Here is a 24,087-nt window from a genome sequence, read left to right on the forward strand (position 1 = left end):
CGAGCCGAGCGTGGCCCCGCGCAGCGCGCCCGTCCCGCCCCCGCCGCCGCCGCCGCCAATGGCTCAGCGCGGCCTGGCCCGGCCCCTCCCGGCCCGCCGGGGGCACCGCGGTGATGCAATAGCCCGGGCACGGGGGCGCGGGGGCCGCGGGGCTCGGCCCGGCCCGGCACGGCACCCACCCGCCCCGGGGATGCTTTTCCCGGCTGTGGGGATGCTTTTCCCCGGCGCCGCCGTGCTGGCAGCCCTCCGATGCTGCGGCGGCCGCTGAGGGCCGGGAGGAGGAAGGAGGCAGAGCCCGGGATGGAGCGGCCGGCGGCGGCGCGGAGGGGCCGGGGAGCGGGCCGGGAGCACGGCAGGTAGCGCGGAGAGGAGGAGCAGGTGAGCGGGGATGGGGGCTCGGGGATGGGGATGGGGCTCGGGCTCAGGGCTGTGCGGAGCAGCGGGGGCTGAGCATCACCCGCATCCCGGCCCCAGCGCTCAGGGCGGCCCCGGCCTCGAACGGCGGCTCCGGGGTGACTTTGGGTGATGACAGCCGCTGCTCGGCCAGGTGTGTGTGTCCGTGTGTGTGTCCGTGTGTCCGTGTGTGTGTCTGTCCGTGTGTGCGTCCGTGTCTCTGTGCGAGCGGCTCGCCCCGTTGCAATGCAGCGATCTCCCCCTGCCGGGCTGCCGGCGCTGCCCAGGAGCGATCCCGCATCCCTGCGAGTCCCCGCGCTCCGGGAGATGCGGGCGAGAGCCTGAGGCTGCCTGTGAGGCCGAGCTGCGTTCCCACAGAAACAGAGACAGAGACAGGATTTGCAGACAGAATTCTTGCTGTGCAGAACCCGCGGGAATAAACAGCGCCGGGTGATGTCGTGCCCAAGGACTGGAGTTTTACTAACCAGCCCTTCGGCATTTTAGTGGGCTTCTACCCAAAACCCGTAGGATTGGATTTTCCATTCAATAAAAAACTGCATTCCTCGATCAAAAGTATCACATTTTGTTTCTTTTAAAGTTTGCAGGGGATGACCATTGCTTGTCTCACATCAGTGCTGTGCCTGTGAAGGCTGAGCAGCAGGAGCCCCATTACCACCCTGTCACTGAGTGCTGTCAGACGGGAGGGACAGAGCGAGCCCTGAGTGCCAGGGACCCTTTAGTGCCACCAGGGCTGCCCCAGCTCCTTCCAGCTGCATCCCCGGCCCTGCATGACGTGAGGCTTGGGGCCCTGCTGCAGTGCATCTCTGCCTCGATGAGGTCATAGGGAACAGGGAAATATTTCTGAAGTCAGTACAAGTGGAGGACGCTGAGTGAATCACACTTGGTATCTGCAGGCTGTAGGCTCTAGATGATAATATAATCACACATTAATACTTCTGGATTTATATTGATTTTCTTTGCTTTTAGGAACGCTTTCATTTTTTCTAAAGCCTTTATGCTGAGCATTATCTGCTCATTTATGTATTTTTGTAGTCTGTGTTTATCATCCATTGGCACTTGCTGCTGTTTATACCTGTAACACTGCTGCTTGTCCTTGTCCTTGTCCTTGTCCCTGCAATCCCTGACCCTCAGCTCCTGATGTTTCCTAGGGCAGAGGTGGGTGACTCCAATGTCATCCCCTTAGGAGGAGGGAATCTCATCCTTGTGCAGCTCTCTGTGACCCAGTGGCTGGAGAATTAATTCTCTTAATTAGGGACTTCATGCCTCACACTTTTCAAAGCCAGATCTAACATCAGAAATGCACATCTCCCTTGTGGGACCAAACTTCTTCTCTTTGCTTCTTTTCCTTGTCTTTCCTCACTTTTTAATGGATTTTTTTTTTAATACATGGAGGGATAAGTATTGTGCACAGTTCCATCAGGCTGTAACTGGAGTGAGGAAATCACCTACTTTTTTGACTTTGGTGAGCTCTGATTTAATTTTTATATGGCAATTCTGAGACCTCCAGAACATGGGGCTTTTCATCCTGTGAGGGAGGTGTCACTGGCCTGGCAGAAATACCAGAAATGCCTCAGAAATACCTGTCCATGTCACAGGATTCCTTGGAGAGGAAGCACCAGAGAAAGTGAGGACTTATGGACCTCCTCAAAAAAACATCTCCAGCAGGCATGGAGTTGAGTCTGGAGTGACCTTCAGCGGTCTAGAATGTACCATGAGGTTCAGGAACGGTCTCAGAACATTTGGAGGGAGCTGAGCAAACAGGATGGCTCTGCACAGCCATGGGCCCCCATGATCATTATCGTTATCTTAAATTACAGCCCTGCAAGTGCCTTGTCCCTGTGTCTCTTTGCCATCTCCCCCACTTTTTGCTTCCTCTTCAATCTCTCTATGTGCCTGTCCCCAGTCCTGCTTCTCCATCCCTGACTTTTCTGTGCAGCAGCAGAGAAAGGAATGGAGAGAACAGAGAAAGGAATGGAGAGAACAATGCTCTCCTTCAGGAAGAGGCTGCCCTGAATTTTCAGGTTACAGTTGGCATTGGGGTTGTCAATTTTCAGATCACAGTTAGCATTGGGGTTGTCAGTTTTCAAGTCACAGTTAGTATTGGGGTTGTCAGTTTTCAAGTCACAATATTGGGGTTGTCAATTTTCAGGTCAATGTATAGGGGTTGTCAATATTTCAAGTATTTCACAGTATTGGGCTGTCAATTTTCAGGTCACAGTTGGAATTGGGGTTGGCAGCAGAGTGGGATTTCACTCACACAGCCGAGGGTCTTTACCCAGGTCCTCATGGTCACACGAGGAGAGACCAAAGCTGGCAAAAACCACTTCAATCTCCAGCCTCAGTAATCAATAAATGAGTACAGGCCCATCATCCCCTTTGGTTCCTGGGGTGTCCTTGGGGCTGGCTGGGTGCTGCTGCCCCTGCACTGGAGGGTGGCAGAGGCTGGGGCAGGTGGAGGTGCTGGCACAGGCAGCCATGGCACAGTCCCCTGGTGTCACACATCACCCTCTGCAGCCGTGGCACACCCCTGGTGTCACACATCACCCTCTGCATCCATGGCACACTCCCCTGGTGTCACACATCACCCTCTGCAGCCGTGGCACACTCCCCTGGTGTCACACATCACCCTGTGCATCCATGGCACACTCCCCTGGTGTCACACATCACCCTCTGCATCCATGGCACACTCCCCTGCTGTCACACATCACCCTCTGCAGCCATGGCACACTCCCCTGGTGTCACACATCACCCTCTGCATCCATGGCACACTCCCCTGCTGTCACACATCACCCTCTGCTGGCACACAGCCCTGTCACCACCTGGGACACGTCTCCAAGCTGGGCTGTCCTTGGTGAGAGCAGATGGAGCCTGCACACACACAGCCTTCTGCTGTCCCTGTGATCATCTCTGGAGGGTACCCCGGTGCTGGGTGAGCAAAGGACTTTTCCCCTTGGACCACTGCCCTGAAACTGGACCCGGTGGCTCTGTGCAGTGTCTGCTTCTGAGTTGCCCCTTGAGGCAGGGAATTTTCAGCCTGCTGCTCACCACGGGGAGTTTCTTCATTTTGAGCCTCCTGGGCCGTAATGAATGAGGGAAAGTCCCACAGAGGCAGGGAAAGCCCCACTGGGGAGGTGAATTTCTGAGGTCAGGTAGTGTCATGCTGGGTAAGCAGGAGATGGTGATGGAGCTTCAGGCTGCACCTCCCACAGCCACTGCACAGTTTATCAACACTGTGCAAACAAAACACAAAAAAAACAAATTCCCTGCAGCCAGTGCCTCTGGCACGGCCACCCGTGTCTGCCTTGCCTCAGGCCCTGCCAGCGCCATCCCTGACCCGGCAGGAACAGCCCCGAGCTCCCGGGTGTGTCCGAGCATCCCGGGGCAGGGAACAGCCCTGATCTCCCGGGTGTGTCCGAGCATCCCGGGGCAGGGAACAGCCCTGACCTCCGGGATATGTCCATGCACCCCAGGGCAGGAAACAGCCCTGATCTCCCGGGATGCGCTCTCTGTGCATCCCAGGGCAGGAACAGCCTGGAGCTCCCGGGTGTGTCCGAGCATCCCGGGGCAGGGAACAGCCCTGATCTTCCAGATGTGTCCGTACATACCGGGACAGGGAACAGCTCCCATCTCCTGGGATGTGTCCGTGTATCCTGGAGCAGAAAAGAGCCCTGTTCTCCCAGATGTGTCCGAACATCCCGAGGAACGGAACAGCCCCGATCTCCCAGATGTGTCAGAGCATCCCGGGGCAGGGAACAGCCCTGATCTCCTGGGATGTGTCCGCGCATCCCAGGGCAGGGAACAGCCTGGAGCTCCTGGGAGTGTCCGAGCATCCTGGGGAACGGAACAGCCTCAATCTCTTGGGTGTGTCCGAGCATCTCGGAGCAAGGAACAGCCCCGATCTCCCGGGTGTGTCCGAGCATCCCGGGGCAGAGAACAGCCCCGATCTCCCGGGTGTGTCCGAGCATCCTGGAGCAGGAACAGCCCCCATCTCCGGGATGTGTCCGAGTATCTCGGAGCAAGGAACAGTCCCGATCTCCTGGGATGTGTCCGAGCATCCCGGGGCAGGAACAGCCCTGATCTCCGGGTGTGTCCGAGCATCCTGGAGCAGGAACAGCCCTGATCTCCGGGTGTGTCCGAGCATCCTGGAGCAGGAACAGCCCTGATCTCCGGGTGTGTCCGAGCATCCTGGAGCAGGAACAGCCCTGATCTCCGGGTGTGTCCGAGCAGGGAACAGTCCCGATCTCCTGGGATGTGTCCGAGCATCCCGGGGCAGGAACAGCCCTGATCTCCGGGATGTGTCCGAGCATCCCGGGGCAGGAACAGCCCTGATCTCCGGATGTGTCCGAGCAGGGAGCAGCCCCGATCTCCCGGGTGTGTCCGCGCATCCCCGCCCGTCTCTCGGTCTCTCCCGCGGGTATCCCCGCCCCTCCCGCCCCTCCCGGCGCCTCCCCCGCCGTTCCCGGCCCCGCTCGCTCCCGCCCCGCCCGCTCCCGCCCCGCCGGCGTTTCCTGCCCGGGCCGCGGGCGAGGGGCGGCTGCAGCCCGCAGGAATTTGTCCCCGCTTTGTTTTCCCGGCTGTTTTCCGCCCGGATTTTGCCCCTCCGGCCGATGTAGCGGGGCCGGGGCGCTCCGGCCGGCCCCGGGCAGCGCTCCCGCATACCCAGCGCTGCGCCCGGGGCTGGGCTGAGCCCAACTTGTTGACACCACCGACCTTTGGCAACAGCAGCGAGGAGGGAAAATTGATGTTTTTCAAGCGGGGCATTTCCAGCGCGTTCCCTGCTCGGCTGAAGATGCGGGTGAGCGCCCAGGAGGGGCTGGCGAGCCGCTGAACATCTCCCTGCCCGCTCTTTGTTGCAGGAGCGCTGCGGATCGGGCGGTCATGGAGGGAACCCGGCAGAGCAGGATCTGCCGCCCGCACAAGATCAGCGAATCCTCCAAGGTTCGTACGGTTCGTGTCGCTTCGAAAAATCCTGCTGGGGGTGTCCTTTGGGGGGAATGTGAGGATTCAGAGGTTTAAAAAGAGGGATGGAAATGGTGGCTTACCTGCTCAAGTATTTTTGGTAGAAGTTGCTGCCTAGTGATTAAAGGGGGAAAAAAGGAAAAGCAGCAGCAAATGGGCATCTGCTCATCGTGACTCATAACTCAGAAACCCACATCATTGCAGCACAGTAGTTTCTCTATACTAAAAATTCTGTTATGAAATGCGGTGTGTTTGCTTTTTCAACCGATCCATCTCGTAAAATCCAAGCTCGTAAAATCCAAGCTTACAAAAGCAAAGCTGGGATTGCTCTTTAGGTCCAGTACAAGATGGGAGCCTCGATCCTGCAAACTGTACTTAGCCCAGTGAACAGAACCTGAGCTGCTTTCTTAACTTTGTGGGGTTCATTTTCTTTGTATCAAAGCTCTGTCTGCACAAATACATTGTTTTTATTTGTGAATTCACGGAAATCCATCTCAGGCAGCTCTTTATGCAGGTCATCAGGATGACTTATAAAATGTTAATAGCAGCTGTGATTATTATGTTCACTTTTTTTTTCGTGCCAGTGCAAGCTGCTTTTGTGCTGTAGTTACAGGAAATGCAGAACAGATACCTTGTAATACCAGGAAAAGAAGCTGGAAAAGAGAAACTTTTCAGTGCCTCCTTACCAAAGCTGAACGAGCCAGATCTCATTTTCTTTTGCACCATTGATGAGCAGCAGAGCTGCATTAACAATCTGCGAGAAATTACATCTTTGAATCCAAGAGAAGCTGAAATTCTGCTCTAACACAATTGATGAAAGATAAATAGGACTAATTTTTAAATGCATCCCTCCCAATATAATCTTTCCCTGAGCCTGTCTGCCACTTAAATGGTTTAGTCTGAATGTAATGATAATTCATCACATTAAAAATTAATTAACTTGACAGCATTGTTTTATTTGCTTGCTTAGACAGCAGCTGTCACTATCTGTTAAACTTAGAATCACTGGATAATGTAAGGCTGCTCTCCAGAATATAAATAGCTTGAGGAAGATGCTCAAGTTCATCATGAAATTAGTCTTGGTTCTGAAATGTGCAGCTCTCAGCTCCATTCCTTGCTCCAAACAAATGAACTCAGCAAGTGGCTGAAATCCCGAGCTGTGAGTTCCTGTGTGCAGGGTGGGATGGGTTTTGGTTCCTGGAGCAGCAGCAGCAGTCCCACACGGCCACAGGGATTCCAGGCAGATCCGAGGGCAGGACTCAGGATTACGCTGCTGCCTCAGCATCCAGCTCAGCACAGAGGCATCTCTGGCAAATCTGATATTCTGCTGTAATCTCGTTATGCGTGATGGTGGAATTAGGGAATTTTAGAGAGAAATGATCAGCCAGCTCCCAGGGATCAGAGGGAGGGTGGGTTTGGTTCAATCCAAGGGTTTTTGGTTCAATCCCATCCCCTGTCAGTCAGATTTGGGGGAGGGTGCTGCCAGTTGTTATTTCTTGTCTGTTCATCTGCCACCATCAACTACCCCTGATTACAGAAGTGTGGTTTACCCTTTGCCATATTTATTCTTCTCCCCCTCCTCTCCACCCCCTGGTTTCTGCTTAGGCTCCTGTACAATAACAGCTTTTCCCAACCTCAGGAAAACACAGATAAAAAGCTTTACAGTCCTTGAACACCTTTTTTTTTTTTTTCTATTCCTCAGTGGAGGCCACTTTGTTGTCTATGCCATAGATCCCTTTTTAAATTCAGAGGTGTGTTCACAAGTATAAGGCAAATTAAAGAGTTTTGATGCAGAAACCTTTTAATTATTGAAGCCTCTTCCCTTAGACTGGTTTAACTCTGCACACTTGAGTGTTCAGAGCCATTCCAACAGCAGGAGTTTTGGCAGCTTGGGCTCCATTGTTTAAAAGAGAACATAAGGAAATAAAGAGGATCTACTGGGATGTCACAGTAAGAGCAGCACATTTAGTTGTTAATTTGGGTCTCAAAAAGCCCTCTTGGCTTTAAGAATCAAACATTTTCCACCCAGGTGGGTTGAGAGAGGGTCCCACTGTGGTTTAACCAACCCAGCAAAGCTTTTCCAGACTGCTGTGGCTGTGTGCTCTCTGCCTGGGCAGCCAGGAGAGCCACAGGGCATGGGGATTGCCAGGAGAAACAGCAGCTTGGTGGGGAAGGGAAGGGATGGGATGGGAGAGTGTCTGGGAGGCTCAGGTCACCTTAAGTTTGTGCTCAGGTCACCTGTGGGACCTTGTCAGGTGCCACCCCTGGCAATGCAGCCGGGGGGTTTAGGACTGGGCACGATGCAGACAGCCAGGACTGCTCAGAGCTGCCCCTGCAGGACACAGGGATGTGCTTCCATCCCACCCCTTCTCACTGCTCACACAAGTCCTTACAGGCTCTGCCTGGTTTGGATTTGGTAATTAAAGTATTTGCTATTTGCATTTACCCTGGCTTTTATTAAGAGGCCTCACAAGGTACCTGACTGTGCCATCACACATTTAATTCCTCCAGAGGGTGGTCCTAAAATTTCACTTGGCATTCTGGGCTCAGCAGCAGAGTTCAGTTCATGCTCTGAGGTAATTGAGGGGTACACTGAAGTGCATTTGAGGGGTAACAAAATGTTTCCAGCTTGGTTCACCCTAAGGCTGGTGATGTGAATATGTAAGGAAAAAAGCAAATGCTGGTGGCCTCAAAAGCTCAGTGACACATCCAGAGCTGGTGGTCAGAATGTGAGGAGCAGAGGGATCCCAGAAGGGCACTTAATGGATGTGTCCTGAGGGCATTTTCCCTTTCCTTTAAAAGAAAAAATTCTGCTCCTATTCATTTATACAAAACCCACCTCAGCTTCTGGAAGCGAGGAGAAGCCTTGTGGGAATCAGCTCTCCACATGTGTGGCTTTGCACAGAAATAAACAGCTATTCCTTCTGAGTGCAGTGTGTGTGCCTGGAATAATGTGGGAAGAAAGAGAGGGATTTTACCCTAACAAGCTTAGAAATGCAGAGTTCTGGGAAGATTTAAGAGGGGGTAGCTGTCAAGCAAGCAGTAACCCAAACAATACATGGGCTGAATGAAAATTCAGAGTTACTGCTTCCCACTCTGAATGCTCTGTGAGCAGCTTGGCTGGGAGAACTCTGCAAGCAGTCATTTGGGGGACAAGGAAGAAAGGAAATGTCAGCAAGATGTCTCTGAGACAATGAGTGGAAGAGTTTCAGAAAATTGTGCCTGTATAACTCATCAGGGAGGAGGTTTCAATGCAGCACTGTGGGGGAAGGAAGAGTAAATTTTATAAAGAAAGGGGAGTAGGAAGCAGTAAAAGTCTCCATAGGCCTTTCAAAGTGAAGGTGAGGAGCTCAGGCTTGTGCTGTGTCACTTGTCAACTACTTCATGTCAGAATTTATTACAAATGTTAATGTGCAACACACAAAAGCTGTCTCTGACTCATGTGTGACTGCACTTAGTGGGAAAACACGTTCCACTCTGGAGCTGATCGTGGTGGAGGTGCCACCTGCCTGATGATGTTTGTGCTCCCCAGGTGTACAGGTGGGATGACCACTCCAGCCTGGTTCTGCAGAGCCTGAACGAGCAGAGGCACCGAGGCCTCTTCTGTGACATCGTGCTGGTGGTGGACGAGCAGAGAGTCCCGGCCCACAGGAACCTCCTGGCTGTGTGCAGCGACTACTTCAACTCCATGTTCACCATCGGCATGAGGGAGGCCCACCAGAAGGAGGTGGAGCTCTTTGGGGCCTCCTACATCGGCCTCAAGGCCGTGGTGGATTTCCTGTACGGCAGCGAGCTGTCCCTGGACGGAGGCAACATCGACTACGTGCTGGAGACGGCGCACCTGCTGCAGATCTGGAAGGTGGTGGACTTCTGCTGCGAGTACCTGGAGAACGAAGTCAGCGAGGAGAACTACCTGTACCTGCAGGAGCTGGCCTCCATCTACAACCTGAAACGCCTCGACTCCTACATCGACTCCTTCATCCTGCAGAACTTCGGCACTCTGTCCTTCACGCCGGACTTCCTGCAGAACATCTCCCTGCAGAAGCTGTGCCAGTACCTGGACAGCAGCGACGTGCAGCAGGAGTGCGAGCACGACCTGCTGCAGGCGGCCCTGCAGTGGCTCACGCAGTACCCGGAGCGGGAGAACGAGGCTTACCAAGTGCTGGACAACATCCACTTCCCCCTGATCCCCAAGAGCGACCTGCTGCACCGGGTGAAGCCCGCCGTGTGCTCGCTGCTGCCCAAGGAAGCCAACTGCGAGGGCTTCATCGAGGAGGCCGTCAGCTACCACAACAGCGTGGCGGCGCAGCCCGTGCTGCAGAGCAAGCGCACGGCGCTGCGCACCTGCGAGGAGCGCCTGCTCTTCGTGGGAGGGGAGGTGTCGGAGCGCTGCCTGGAGCTCTGCGATGACACCTGCTTCCTGGACACCAGGAAGGGACAGTGGGTGGCAGAGACGCCCCTGCCCGCCCGCAGGAGTCACCACTGCGTGGCCGTCCTGGGAGGATTCATCTTCATAGCCGGGGGCAGCTTCTCCCGGGACAACGGAGGGGATGCGGCCTCAAATCTCCTATATAGGTATGACCCCCGCTGTAACCAGTGGATAAAGGTGAGGCCTGAGCTGGATTATTTCTCTGTTCAAAGTCCTTGATGTTTAGTGTGTTTTGCTGGTGGAAGGGCAGGGCTTGTTGGAATAGCCAACGTGGCAGCACTTGCAAATTAAAGTCAAGTTAGTTATGTTGAAGCAGCTGCTTGAGTCCTTTGTGGGAATGCTTAAATGACACAAAAAGCAATATTCACATATTCAGATATCTGATATTAAATATCAGATATTCAACACTCAGATATTCAATATTCAGATATTCAGATATCTTCATTTGGGATTTGGGGGGGGTTGCAGGACAATGGAGGGGATGCAGTGTCAAATCTCCTATACAGGTATGACCCCAGCTGTAACCAGTGGATAAAGGTGAGGCTTGAGCTGGATTATTTCTCTTGGTGTTTAGAGTGTTCTCTCCTTTGCTGGTGGAAGGGCAGGGCTTGTTGGAATAGCCAACATGGCTATTCCAGAGGCATATGAAAAGTGGCTATTCCCACTTGCAAATGAAAAGTCAAGTTAGTTAAGTTGAAGCAGCTGCTTGACTATTTTGTGGGAATGCTTAAATTACAAAAAGAGCAATATTCGGATATTCAGCTATCTGATATTCAATATTCAGATATCTTCATTTGGTGTTTGGGGGGGATGCAGGACAACAGAGGGGATGCAGTGTCAAATCTCCTATACAGGTATGACCCCAGCTGTAACCAGTGGATAAAGATGAGGCTTGAGCTGGATTATTTTTCTTGGTGTTTAGAGTGTTTTCTCCTTTGCTGGTGGAAGGGCAGGGCTTGTGGGAATAGTCAACGTGGCAGCACTTGCAAATGAAAAGTCAAGTTAGTTATGTTGAAGCAGCTGCTTGAGTCCTTTGTGGGAATGCCTAAATTACACAAAGAGCAATATTCAGATATTCAGCTTTATTTGGGATTTGGGCATCTCCTCTGAGAAATTCAGCATCTGCCCATAATTCTTTAGATTACTTCTGGGAATAATTCTGGAATGGACTTAGAGGTGATTGCTTGGCTCATCTTCCTCAAGCAGTAGTACATATAAATCAGAAATGGGTGTGATGTAAAAAGGAAATGTCTCTGACAATTGTCAAGTGTCTCTGTGGTAAACGTCCCTTAGAACGAGCTCTTTGCTCCCAGTGCTGCCACAAAACCCTTCATGTGTGTGGGTTACTGTGTCAGCCTCTCCTTGTTCCCATATGGAGCAGTCATGGTTTCCATATGAACCAGTCATGATTCCTCTATGGATCACCCATCCTGATGGCTCACTTGTGGTTTTCAGTGATTCCAATACCTGTTTCTTGCAGAGTTTGGGAAGGAGTTCCTATAAACACAAATATTTATAGAGTAACCTGTCTCTTAGATGTCTCCTGTTCTCCCCTTGTTTGAAATGGATGCTACTGCAGAAAAACAGAAGTGCTTCATGAATATAATAGTCAAAACCAGAATCTCTCCTTACCAAATAAAAGGGAAGGAGCAACTTCCCCACTCTCAGATGTTAACAGTCCTTAAATCCCTTGCTTGCCCAACCCTGGAAGATGCCAGCAGCTCGTTTTTCTTTGCCAGGTTGCCTCCATGAGACAGCGACGAGTGGATTTCTACCTGGGAGCCATCACTGACATGCTGGTGGCTGTTGGTGGCAGGAATGAAAACGGGGCCCTGTCCTCAGTGGAGACCTACAGCCCTCAGAAGGACTCCTGGACCTACATAGCAGGACTGCCCAGGTAACTGAGCTGTCTGGAGGCTCCCCTGTGTTTGAAGGGGGGCAGCAAAGGGAGCTTGTGTGGTATTAGCTGATGAAAGGAGCCCTGGAAGGGAGGGAAGGGATTTAAAACCAATGTGGCATCAGCCATGCCCACCACGGCAGCAGCTGGAGCTGAGCAGGCAGTGCCTTGTGTCAGCAGGGTTTGAATTTTCATCCCAAGGTGCATCTGGAGGATGGGAGGGAGAGCTCTGATTTCATTCCACAATTCTTACAAAGCTTTTCCTGAGGCCTCTTGGAGTTGAATATTTTCAGAAACACTTTTCACATCTTGGTCAAAGGGATTTGTCATTTTTTGGCCTTACTTTGTCACCTTGGTGTGATGATTTTCCTTGTAGGGTGTTTGTGTTGGGCTGCTCAGGCTGGCTGTCACAGCTAAACACATTTATCTGTGTTGGAATTACAAAACCCTGGCAAATGTGAGCTCTCTCTCTCTATATCTGAGTTAAAACGTGGCTGTTCTCTTGTGAGAGGTTTAAGCCCTGCAGCTCTTGTTGTAGCAGACAGAACATTGCTGTGTCTTGAATCAATGTCAGAGCAGTGACTTTGGAAGGACAGCAGGACAGCATTTCATTTGCTGTGATCAGATTTGGTGATGTTTCACATTTGAGGGGATCACAGGCTGTGTGGATGCTGTTTCCATCATGCCTGAAAGCTCAGCAGCAGTGCTGGCTTTCCTGGTGCCATCCCAGAGCAGGTTCCTGCAGTTTGTGTGAGAGTTCGGGGATTTTCCCTGCTCCCTGAGCTGCAGAGCTGCAGAGCCAGAGGCAGCCAGTGAAGGCACAGAACCCTGTTGCCCAGTTCTATTTTGGGCAGGTGCTGCAATGCAAGGCTGATCCAGGCTAGCAGCTGGGCTCGAGTGCTCTTCACAAGCAGGATGCTTTTTATTTCTGCTCACTTGGGCAGATCCAGCAGTTGGGGCTAAACACCACAGCCCTGCCTGGGAAGCTGTGTAGGAGAGTGTCTTCAGGTCTTAAATCCTTCTCTTAACTGGGGTCACCTGTGAGGTGTAGCCTGTGTGGATATTTTTACTCATAAATGATCCTGGGGAAGTTCACACAGTTGGCTTAATCCACCCAGACTCTTTAAAAAGCAGCAGTTTGTCTGCATATTCCAACTGCTGCCTGTGTGCTGGCTTTGGGAATTCTGCAGCTGCAGCATTTAAAGTGAACTTTGACTTGTGGGTGTTAATTTTTTATTAGGTTGCCTGGCTGGTCTGCTTGGACAGGCAAAAGTCCCCCCCTTTAGGGGACAGACCCCTTTTAGGATGAATTATTCCTGCACCCAAATAAATGATTCTGCATCTTCTGTCCCTGTTGCTCTGTCCTTGTGTCAGCTCAGCTGTGTGGTGACAGCTCCCCATTTTTCCATCCAGCTGCAGTTTTGCACATTAAAGTGTCTTTAGTTAGATTTTAGTGGACTCTTGGCTGCTTTGGATTTTTTTGTCTTTTCAGCCCTTTTTTTCCATTTAGTGCTGGGCAGTGAATTGTTTGAGTTTGAATTGTTTCTGCACAGAAGGAATAAGGCAAAAAGAACTTCGTGCAGGTTGCAAAAGGCCAGACTCAGAGGTGAGCTACAGGAACCTTTCTGACACACATCCACTGCTGGAGCTGGGTGCCCTGGCAGATTTGGGGCTGCTGAAAAGGCTCTGGGCAGCCCCTCCGTGAGGTACTTGAGGTGGAGCAAGTCCAGAGGAGGCACCAGGGTGATCAGAGGGATGGAACAGCTCTCCTAAGAGGGAAGGCTGAGGGAGTTGGGATTGTTCAGTCTGGAGAAGAGAAGCTTCAGGGTGACCTAACTGTGGCACTCCAGTGCCTGAAGGAGCCCACGGGAACGATGGAGAGAGATTCACAAGGGCCTGGAGGGGCAGGACAAGGGGGAATGGCTTCCCACGGGCAGAGGGCAGGCTTAGATCAGATATTAGAAAAAATTTCTTAGGTGTGAGATGGTGAGATCCTTCTCTGCTCGCCCAGAGAAGCTGTGGCTGCCCCATCCCTGTGAGTGTGTGATTTACTGGCAGGGGAGGAAGGAAGAGAGAGCGTTCTGTGATCCATTCAAGACTGAAAGCATTCCAGCTACAGTTCCTGCTGCCTGCTCCACTCTTCCCTTCAACGCACTCCTCATCTGATCTCTGTGTTCCCCAAACAGATTTAAGTTCCTGTTTCACTCAGCATCTCCCCCAGCCCTCTTCCAGCAGCAAGACTTCTCATGTAGAGGAAACAGAAGCTCCAGTCCTCTGCTTCCTGACTGCCTGATCAGGCAATATATCCCAACCAAACCTGTTCTTTTCTTATATTTTTCTGTTTTCTTCCCTCTGAAGAGAACATGTGCAGGTGTTTTGGTCCTCCTGGGAGCACGACCACCAGCAGAAGATTTTTGGTGCCATTCCTGACTGCCCCAAGCCAGCAACTGCCTGGATTCTGTTCCCTGGAGTGACAGGCTGGTGCTGAGCTCATCCTGGGGCGTGGGCTCGTGTTGTTCCACTCGAGCTCTGTGGGGTGGGACTCTCAGAGGTTGTTTGTTAAAGCTTCTATGCTGAACATCCAGAAAATGGGTTTGTTTTGTTGCTTCCCAAGGGTCAGAGCTTGCCACGTTGTTACTGTTAGGTCAGATTGACATACACACATGTGATTAGGGTCTAAGAAGAAAAAAGTTTTTTATTCTGTGTGTTCTCCTGCTTATATACTTTTAACAAAGCATGGTCTTAAGTCATTAACTACATCACAAAAGCTTATTATATTCATTGGTGCAAAGCAATTAGCATCAATATAATTGGTAAAAGATTTACAGAAATGTAATAAGGCACATATACACATCTACTTATGCACGCAGTCTAGCTTACAAAAATTTTCATGTATCTTTTCTAATCTGTTTCTATGCTGATGGCCTTGTCTTCTTCTTTGCTATGGATACACTTGAAAATCATCAATTGTGAAAATCATCAACCCCGTGTCCATGCTGCTGTTCACAGTCTTGCTCCTCTAAGGAAGAGCTTTAATTCTTTATCTTCTCTCACCCCCCTCTCCTTCCCACCCTATATGGCCAAAACAACATGTTGTTTTCCCTAAGCACTCTCTTGGAAGGAGCTGAGCTGTTTTGACTGAACTTGGGCTGTCTTGCTGGAGAAGCAAGCAGCCTCTTGGGGAGATGCTTTGCAGGGAAAACCTCAGCCAAGTTGTCTAAAGGGTGGACCTGCTCCAAGCCTGCTCCAAGGGAATTCAATTTGCCTGATGCTCATTGAGGTCCTTGCTTGTGGGATGCCTTTCCCTTTCTTCAGAGAGGTTCTATATTTTTTGCCCCTTTTCCCAGAAACTGGGGGCAGTTTCTGTCAGAGTTTCTAGCCTGGCAGGGAGCAGTGGTGCTGAGGAGTTGGCAGAGCAGGAGGTGGGGCAGTGATGATGACACTTGGATGACAGAGATAGCAGAATAGTTTGTTTCAAGAGCTGAAGCATCATTGAACAGCTTAAAACCTTGTTGAAGACTAAATTGTTAATTTTGTTAGTGATTGTAATTATTACTCTGTGTCTCCCTTATCTGCTTGGATTTCTGCATCGAACCCTACAAAAATCCTTCTCAGCTGTGTTTGTCTCTCAAATACAAAAAGGGGGAAGTGTGGTGGGGCTTGACAGCTGGCCTGCAAGCAAAGCTGAGTCAATAGAAGAAACAACAATTGATGATTTTCAAGTGTATTCATAGCAATGAAGACAAGGCTGTCAGCATAGAAACAGATTACAAAAGATACAGAATTTTTGTAAGCTAGACTGTGTGCATAAGTAGGTGTATACATGCCTTATTACAATAATATAATTGGCAAAAGTTTTACAGAAATGTTAATTGCTTTGCACCAATTAATATAATAAGTTATTGTGATGAAGTTAATGACTTAAGATCACACTTTGTTAGGAGTATATAAGCTGGAGAACATGCAGAATAAAAAACTTTTTCTTCTTAAACCCTGATCATGTGTGTATGTCACGTCCAGCCTAACAGTAACAATTAGGGTCCTTGCTTGTGGGATGCCTTTCTATTACTGCGACCTGTGTGGGTCGCTGCTGGTGAGAGAGAGATGGTGAATCTTGTTTCTTGAATTAGAAGGCTTGATTTATTAATATATGATATTATACATTATAGTTATACTAAAAAGAATATAGAGAGAGGTTTGCAGAGCAGCTAGCTAAGCTAAGAAGAGATAGAAAAGAACTCACAACAAAGTTGTGGCTAAGGACTCAGTCCCCTGGCTTGAATTGATGATTGGCTCTTAATTATAAACATAGAAAATGAGTTAATTAAGGTGAATTTTATTGCATTCTACAGCAGCTGATAATAATTGTTTACCTTCTCTTCGGGGGCCTCTGGCCTCCCGAAGACACAGAAATCTGAAAGAAAGGATTTCTGTGAAGAAATGTCTGCGACACCTTTCCCTTTCTTCAGAGAGGTTTTATATTTTTCCCCTTTTCCCAGAAGCTGGGAGCAGTTTCTGTCAGAGTTTCTAGCCCGGCAGGAAGCAGTGGTGGCTGAGGAGCTGCAGGTGGGGCAGTGTGTTCTCATCCTGAGCACACCATGGAAAGGTCTGCTGCAGCCAGCAGTGAAATTAATGGAGTGGCCCTAGGTTAAAGCTTGGCAGAAGAACTGAAAGCTGCTGTGTGAGGAGCTGTGCTGGAACAGGTTGGGCAGTGATGCTATCTGCTCTGCCAGTTGGGTCATGAATGATCTCTCAGGGCTACGACAGGTGGACACCAAGATTCAGAGCAAGCACAGCTCACCTGGACTTGGGTTGGAGTAGGGGATTCCCAAAGTTCTACTGAGTTATGTGCTCTTCTGTCCTGGGCAGTAAATGGTAGGTTTTCTGGCACTTGAATCGTGTTAACGGGTCAGGAACTAATTTTTCAGCACTGTATCTGGGTTAAGGCATTCAGAATTGGTGCCAGGCTCCAGCAGATGTTAAAATCAGATCTCTTTTCTTTAATGCCTCTGCTTTTTTTTCTGGCCACTCCTGCAGACAACACTGCCAAAATGCTCAATGCTCTCTGTTGGAGGATGTCTAGACCCACTCTATTGATGTGCCTGTTCTGTTGCCCATTTAGAAATGCCCCTCTCTCAATCACAGGCCTTGTAGAAAAGATTTGTATTGATTGGTTTCAATTTATGCATCTATTTCATGCAGCTCCTAGGAAAGTGATGCTATTTTGGATGAGCTTTCAGAAGTGAAAGTTTCAAAGTGAAACACCTCTGGTGCCTTTCAGTGGGTAATTGCCCTGTACTGGACAATAACAAATTGATGGTCGATTTGGTGCTTCACATCTGATGGTTTCTGTCAAAGCACTCTCTGGCTGTTGCTGTTTCCTAGACACAGACATTGACTGTGACAAAATAACATGAAATCAGTGTTTTTTCTGCAGCTGCCTGTGCTGGGCTGCATGCCTGTGCTTCAGACACGATGGCTGTTGCTTGCTTACCTGCACAGAGCTCCAGAGCAGGAGAATATTTAACCTACTTCTCCAAAAGCCAAGCAGGTTTTCATTAACTTAGGGTCATTTTTCCCCTGAATGGTGAATGCAGTGTGACTGCCATCAGCAGTGCAGGGCTCTGGGGTGCACTGCATGTCCTCACATTGTCCCCCTCCTGACTCCTCCAAACTCCCTGGTACAGCACAGCCTCCAGGCAGCTCGGCTTCATGTGGGTTTAAAGCCTGCTGCAGTTTGAAATGAACTGAGCTCAAGCTGTTCACCCCATCCCCAGAGTGAGCATTTTTAACCCATTCCTGTGGATGTAGAGAAACACAGGCTCTGACAAGCAGCCCAGGAGCCACTGGAGAGGGACAGCCCCTGTTTTGTCTGGGAGAGACCTCAGCCAAGGAGCAGCATCTCTGGGCACTTCACCTGCCTGGTGTTTCTGTCAGGGTGAAAGCCAGGGGTCCATGTGCTCAGGGTACATCGTGTCCACCAGAAGCACTGAGCTTGAATTAACTGCTTCCATCATGAGGCACACTGAGAGCTGTGGAAATTCTGAGTTGCCTTTTTGGATAAAGTCCATAACTGCACCAATGCTCTCTCCTTTTTTCTCCCTATCTTTTCCCTGGGAGGCCAAGGAGGAGAACAGCAGTGAAGTCACCTCTGCAAGATCTCCAGCCCCTGTAGCTGAACAGACTGTCCTGGTCACTCAGCACTGTCAGCCCAAGCGTGTCAGGGGTTTTTCTGCTTCTTGTAGCAGGAACCTATTAAAATATCTGATTCAGACAGGGATCAGAGGTTTTGGTAGGCATCTAGGATAATAACCACCTTGTAGCTCATCTCAGAAGCCTTGTGCTTTCAGGGTAAATGTGGGGTTTCTTTCCTAGGCCATCTTCTCCCTTGGCACACAAGTGCTGGCACTCAGGTGCGTGGAAGATGTTCCGATAGCATTTGTGTGGCTCAGAGAAACCATTAGCCTGTGAAATAAAAACAGCTCAAGGTTCTCTCCACACGGAGCTCCAGCGTGTTCAGGCACAGTTCAAAGGCTGCAGCAATGCTAACAGAGCTCTGTCTGCCGTGGAGGCTGCGTGCTCTGCAGGGCCTGACTACAAAGGATGGTGGTAGAGGCTGGTGAGTGCAGCCTGATGAGAACATTGCTCTGTGCCCTGTGGGGATTGAATCCCTCAGAGTCCTTGTGAGAGCCAATTTGCTGTGCCTGGTGCTGCATCTTTTGACACCCCAACTCCCCCAAAAGAGGGGAAAAAGGACATATAGAAACGATGTGTTCAAAGCAGCTGATGCTGTTCATCACCTTGGCTGTGCACTTCTGAGAACTCAAAGGGTTTTGGTCAAGAAAAGCCTAGCATGAAGTTAAGAACAGCCTGGAGATTTAGGTTTGTAGTAGTTTTATTATAGATGAGCAAAGAGGGCTCCTCTCTGCCCTGTGGATGCAGCATGCATGGTGCTGCTTCTACCATCTCATTTTCTCTCATGATCTGTGGTGGGCTGGGGGCTGCTGCCTTGTCCTGGGGTGACCAAGGAAGTTCCCAGCTGTAGGGCAGTGGTGGCAGAGCAGACAGATGGCTCATGGAAAGGACACTGCCTGTGTTGGGACTTCAGGTGAACCAGGCAGAGAGCACCCATGGGTAAGAAATGTATCCAGTGATCCTGAAGCTGTGCAAGGGCAAGGCAGCAGCAGTTTTCCTCTTGGTTTCTCTTGGTTTATCCCTACTGCTAAGTCTGAGAGGTGTCATGATTATTTCCTCTTTCTGTCACAGAAACCCTTTCTAAGATGTGGATTTTTTTCCCTCTCTGGCCCTCTCAGGCTGATGCAAGCCAAGCACTGGAGCAGAAATACAGGAGTGAAGGTCATGCCAGCAGAGCAGGATGGGCTATTTCTGTTGTGTGACACACTCTAGAGGATGCATTAAGAAGTGATTGTCATGCCTTAGTGCTCTGTAGTGACCAGCTATGGAAAGGGTGATTTAAAAGTGGTTGTCAGGCTGTGCACTGTGCAGTGCAGGGTGAGGCCCTGGGAATGAGAGGAGTTACCGGGTAACTGTGGGATCTCAGCACCTCAGGACTGATGTGCAGAGAGACCGAGACCACCCTTGGGGGGCTCGGGAGTCCTGGAACGTTGCCAGAAGTGTCTGGTGGCTGCACTTTGATCCGACACAGGAGACGACACCTGTATGAGGATGGGAGGATTTCACTGGGTAAATGGTGAAGGGATAAGTTAATTAGAGTGTAAAACACAGGGTTTAGGATTTTGGTACAGGGGGGTCTAAAGAAGTAAGATGGAGGAATTGGGGCGTGTCCTGTCCTTCTTCTTCTTCTTCTTCGCCTCCATCTTCTGTGGTGATGTTGGCACTTTGGGATTGGTTATTACTAGAAGTGCACTGATCAATAAGGGTGACAGGTATTGGAAGAAAAAGGTAAATATTGTACACGTAACTTCGAGTATAAAGATAGGTGACCGCCCTGGGGGCTCGCAGTGTGCTCATGGCTGGCTGCTGTGCAGACCTCTGTCGGGCCGAGAGAAAATCTTTTAGATAAACAACTAATAAACACTGAAGATCGAGAAAAAACCTGAAGCCTCTTCTCGTCCTTTGAAGCGTGGGCTGTCCCAAGGCCATCCCCGAGCCTTTCCAGGCCATAAATCAGCCGGAAGAAATCCGGCAGGTAACCGCCAGATCAGGGATTCTTCTGCCTTTAGTTACTGTTTATTTGCTTCTTTAGCACAGCCCTTCTGCATGCTGGTGTGTGTTGATAAAACCCTCAAGGACTGCTCCTGTTTGTGCCCCAGGTTCACCTACGGCCACGCCGGCACCGTGTACAAGGAGTTCGTGTACATCTCGGGAGGCCACGATTACCAGATCGGGCCCTACAGAAAGAACCTGCTGTGCTACGACTACCGCACGGACGTGTGGGAGGAGAAGAGGCCCATGATCACTGCCAGGGGCTGGCACAGCATGTGCACCCTGCAGGACAACATCTACTCCATCGGCGGCAGCGACGACAACATCGAGACCATGGCTCGGTTCGACATCCTCAGCGTGGAGTCCTACAGCCCGCAGTGCAACCAGTGGACCAGGGTGGCCCCTCTGCTGCAAGCCAACAGTGAATCGGGGGTGGCGGTTTGGGAAGGCAAGATTTACATCCTTGGAGGGTACAGCTGGGAGGAGGCTGTCTTCTCCAAGACAGTCCAGGTGTATGATAAGGAGAAAAATAAGTGGTGCAAAGGGACGGACTTGCCCAAAGCGATTGCCGGAGTGTCCGCGTGCGTCTGCGCCCTGAAACCCAAAACAGAGGACAAAAAGAAAAAGATAAAAACAAAAAAACATCAAGATCGAGGAAGATGACCACTCCTGGATAGCCACCCTTGGGTGGTGGGCTCCTTGTACTTAGACATTTCTATCTAACCTTTATTCTTTTTCTTTTTAAACAGGGTGGGGAGGGCATCTTCTGAAGCCTCAGAAAATGTACACTTGAATGTGGTTTTTGGATTAAACTCATGTTTAAGGTAAAAACAACAAAACCAAAAACTTCCCATCTTGCTATACGAAGGGTGATGTGGCCAGAGAGGTTCTGCTGCTCTCCTGAATGTTAAGGCTTAGGCTTCTCCTTCTGTGGTTCATGGCATTTCCACATACATCGTATTATATCGACGTTTTAAGGAGGTTTTTAAAAACAACTTTTCTACTTTTTTATATCACATTTTGCTAACTCGGTCTCTCGTTTGCCACATATTACGTTGTTGACTGTAGAAGCTGCAGCTCTGTGCTCGTGACCCCGCTGTTGGCATCAGGAGCTCCTGGTGTGATGATCTTTGGTGTCTGTGTGGCTTGGCCAGGACGTGGTGCAGCTGCTGGAGCAGCGCTGGCATTCCCAGCATTGTCAGGCAGTCAGCTGGAATCGGGACTATTGTCACAATCCCAGCTCCCCCAGAGCCCAGCTCGCCAGCCCTGCCATAAACGCCCTTTATTCAGTGGCTGCTGATCCGCTGAGTGCATTTCAAGGGCTTTGCTTTAAAGTTCAGCTGTTGATCATTGCTGTTATTTTCTCCTCAGTCCTCCTCTCCCATCTCCCTTTCCATGTATTTCAGATTTCTTCCATCTGGTGTATGTGCAGGTGATATCCTGCTACCCTCATTCTTTTGTCCTTTTTTCCAGGTGATATCCTGCTACCCTCATTCTTTTGTCTTTTTTCCAGGTGATATCCTGCTACCCTCGTTCTTTTGTCTTTTTTTCCAGGTGATATCCTGCTACCCTCGTTCTTTTGTCTTTTTTTCCAGGTGATATCCTGCTACCCTCGTTCTTTTGTCTTTTTTTCCAGGTGATATCCTGCTACCCTCATTCTTTTGTCTTTTTTCCAGGTGATATCCTGCTACCCTCATTCTTTTGTCTTTCCCTCCCCAAACTACTTACCTCAATCATTGGAAAACACTAAGAAAACACTTTTGCACTTAATTTCATTTGAAACTCTGCTAAGAGTTTCTACTAAAGAAAACTACTTTAAGACCTACTACAAGCACATGTGTAAGGAAAGAGGTGACAATAAATTTCTGGAGTGCAAGGAGGTTATAGGTTGTTTCTTCAATGCTAAGAAAACTAGTTGGAATTAATTTTCTGAAACTCTTTGAGGGTTTTTTTTGTTTTTTTTTTTTTTTTAATTTAAAAAATAGCCTCAGGAGTCAGGCTTTCATTTGCATTAATGGATTTATTTTAAAGCCTTTGTGTACTGCATGAGGTAATGGTTATTCTTTTTTAGCCTAAAAATAAATTTAAAACCAAAAAACCCCAAATTGAACATTTTGGTTATGACAAACTCATTGACAAGTTTTTGGGGTTATTTTTTTTAATATCTGAAATCCTTGCTATGTTGACTGACAACTACTTAACTTTTTGGGGACATTTTCATGTGTAAGTACAGAACAAAAATTTCAGAGACTTGCTTTTTTTCTGTTACTGGGTTGCTTGTTATTATATCCCCTCTTTTATTGTGTTTATGTATGACATTAACGTCTGGGAACAATAAATCCAGTTTAGAATATTCTATTCATCACAGTCTGATGTCTTGTGTATTGATTTCACTGAGCTTTTCCTTTTTGATTAATTGGAAAAAAATAATCCTATAATCATTTTTCAGTGGAATTCATAATGGTGGAAACATTTTAGCAGGAACATATATTTAACAATATTAAGTAGAAATAGAACTTATTTAGATAATTCATTTTTTTTCCTACATTTTTCTGCTCCAGACAATCAGAAGAGACAAGGGGGAATGGCTCCCACTGCCAGAGGGCAGGGTTAGATGGGATATTGGGAAGGAATTCTCCCCTGTGAGGGTGGGGAGGTGCTGGATCCCTGGAAGTGTCCCAGGCCAGGTTGGACAAATTGGGCTTGGAGCACCCCGGGACAGTAGAAGGTGTCCCTGCCCATGGCAGGGGGTGACACAAGGTGAGTTTTGAGGTCCCTTCAAGCCAAACCATTCATTTTCACATTTTTGCAGGTCTGACAAAAGATCCAATCCAGTTTGTAGGGTGGTTTCAAAGATATTTATTGTATTTAATGGAGTGTAGATAAACAATTTACAATTTCTTAATGTTAAACGTGAACAAAATAGAGCCTCAGTGCTCATCAAAAAGGGTTTGTTGGGGATAATACCAAAGCCAGAGGCTGTGAGTGAGGGTGGGACATGTCCTGTGTCACTAGAGGTCACTGGGGGATCCTACCTGTTGCTGCCAGAAGCATTTTCCCATTACTAAAGGAACAAGTGATCCCCATTTGCACCTCCAAACCATGGCAGGGAGCACTCCTAAAGGCAAGGTCTGGCCCATGCCTCTGGAATTGGGGTGTTTTTAGTCCAGATGTGGCTGATCACCCCTCAGTTTGGGATATTGTGGATCCAAGTGTGCCTGATCACCCTCGATTTGGGATATTGTGGGTCCAGATGTGGCTGATCACCCTTGATTTGGGATGTTGTGGATCCAGATGTGGCTGATCACCCTCGATTTGGGATGTTGTGAGTCCAGGTGTGGCTGATCACCCTGGATTTGGGATGTTGTGGATCCAGATGTGGCTGATCACCCTCGATTTGGGATGTTGTGGATCCAGATGTGGCTGATCACCCTGGATTTGGGATGTTGTGGATCCAGATGTGGCTGATCACCCTGGTTTTGGGATATTGTGGATCCAGATGTGGCTGATCACCCTGGTTTTGGGATATTGTGGATCCAGATGTGGCTGATCACCCTGGATTTGGGATGTTGTGGATCCAGATGTGGCTGATCACCCTGGATTTGGGATGCTGTGGATCCAAGTGTGCCTGATCACCCTCGATTTGGGATATTGTGGGTCCAGGTGTGGCTGATCACCCTCGATTTGGGATGTTGTGGGTCCAGGTGTGGCTGATCACCCTCGATTTGGGATGTTGTGGATCCAGATGTGCCTGATGACCCCTGGATTTGGGATGCTGTGGATCCAGGTGTGGCTGATCACCCCTCAGAAGTGTCAGCAGACATCACAGGGACCTTGGAGCTCACCCTCACTCCCCAGCACTGCTCAGCTTTGGGGAATTGGCGTGCTGGAATTCCTGAAAAATGAAAGAGAGAATTTGTGTGACACCAGTGGATTTCTGCTCTGGTTTTTGAGGTCTGAACATTCCTCTTGGTGAGGAATGAGGGTTGGCAGAGGAAAGGTGCATTCCCTTGCTTCAGCCTGGCTCCTGAACCTGCAGATCCCACTGCCTTCATCCCTAAGCTCTGTGAAGGGTTTCACTCTTGCCAGGAAGCACAGCTCTTTCTTCCTGCCCCAGGGAGAAATAACTACTGCTCTGCCTCATTTCTAAAAAGGCTTCCATTGCCAAATTCTGAGGAAAGCTCATTTTACCTGAAACAAA

At 49.6% G+C, this 24,087-nt stretch overlaps 1 protein-coding gene across 1 annotated transcript; it reads left to right on the forward strand.

Annotated features, from left to right (window-relative positions):
• Nucleotides 1–200: 200 nt before the first annotated feature.
• On the forward strand, nucleotides 201–22,239 carry KLHL36 (kelch like family member 36). The gene is made up of 6 exons (XM_058813655.1): nucleotides 201–378; nucleotides 5,271–5,352; nucleotides 8,906–9,979; nucleotides 11,542–11,699; nucleotides 19,994–21,318; nucleotides 21,523–22,239. The coding sequence occupies exons 2-5, from the start codon at nucleotides 5,293–5,295 to the stop codon at nucleotides 20,547–20,549; spliced, it is 1,848 nt and encodes a 615-aa protein (XP_058669638.1). The 5' UTR covers nucleotides 201–378; nucleotides 5,271–5,292; the 3' UTR covers nucleotides 20,550–21,318; nucleotides 21,523–22,239.
• Nucleotides 22,240–24,087: the final 1,848 nt, after the last annotated feature.

The sequence above is a fragment of the Ammospiza caudacuta genome, chromosome 13 (genome assembly GCF_027887145.1).
Source record: "Ammospiza caudacuta isolate bAmmCau1 chromosome 13, bAmmCau1.pri, whole genome shotgun sequence".
NCBI classification, from domain to species: domain Eukaryota; kingdom Metazoa; phylum Chordata; class Aves; order Passeriformes; family Passerellidae; genus Ammospiza; species Ammospiza caudacuta.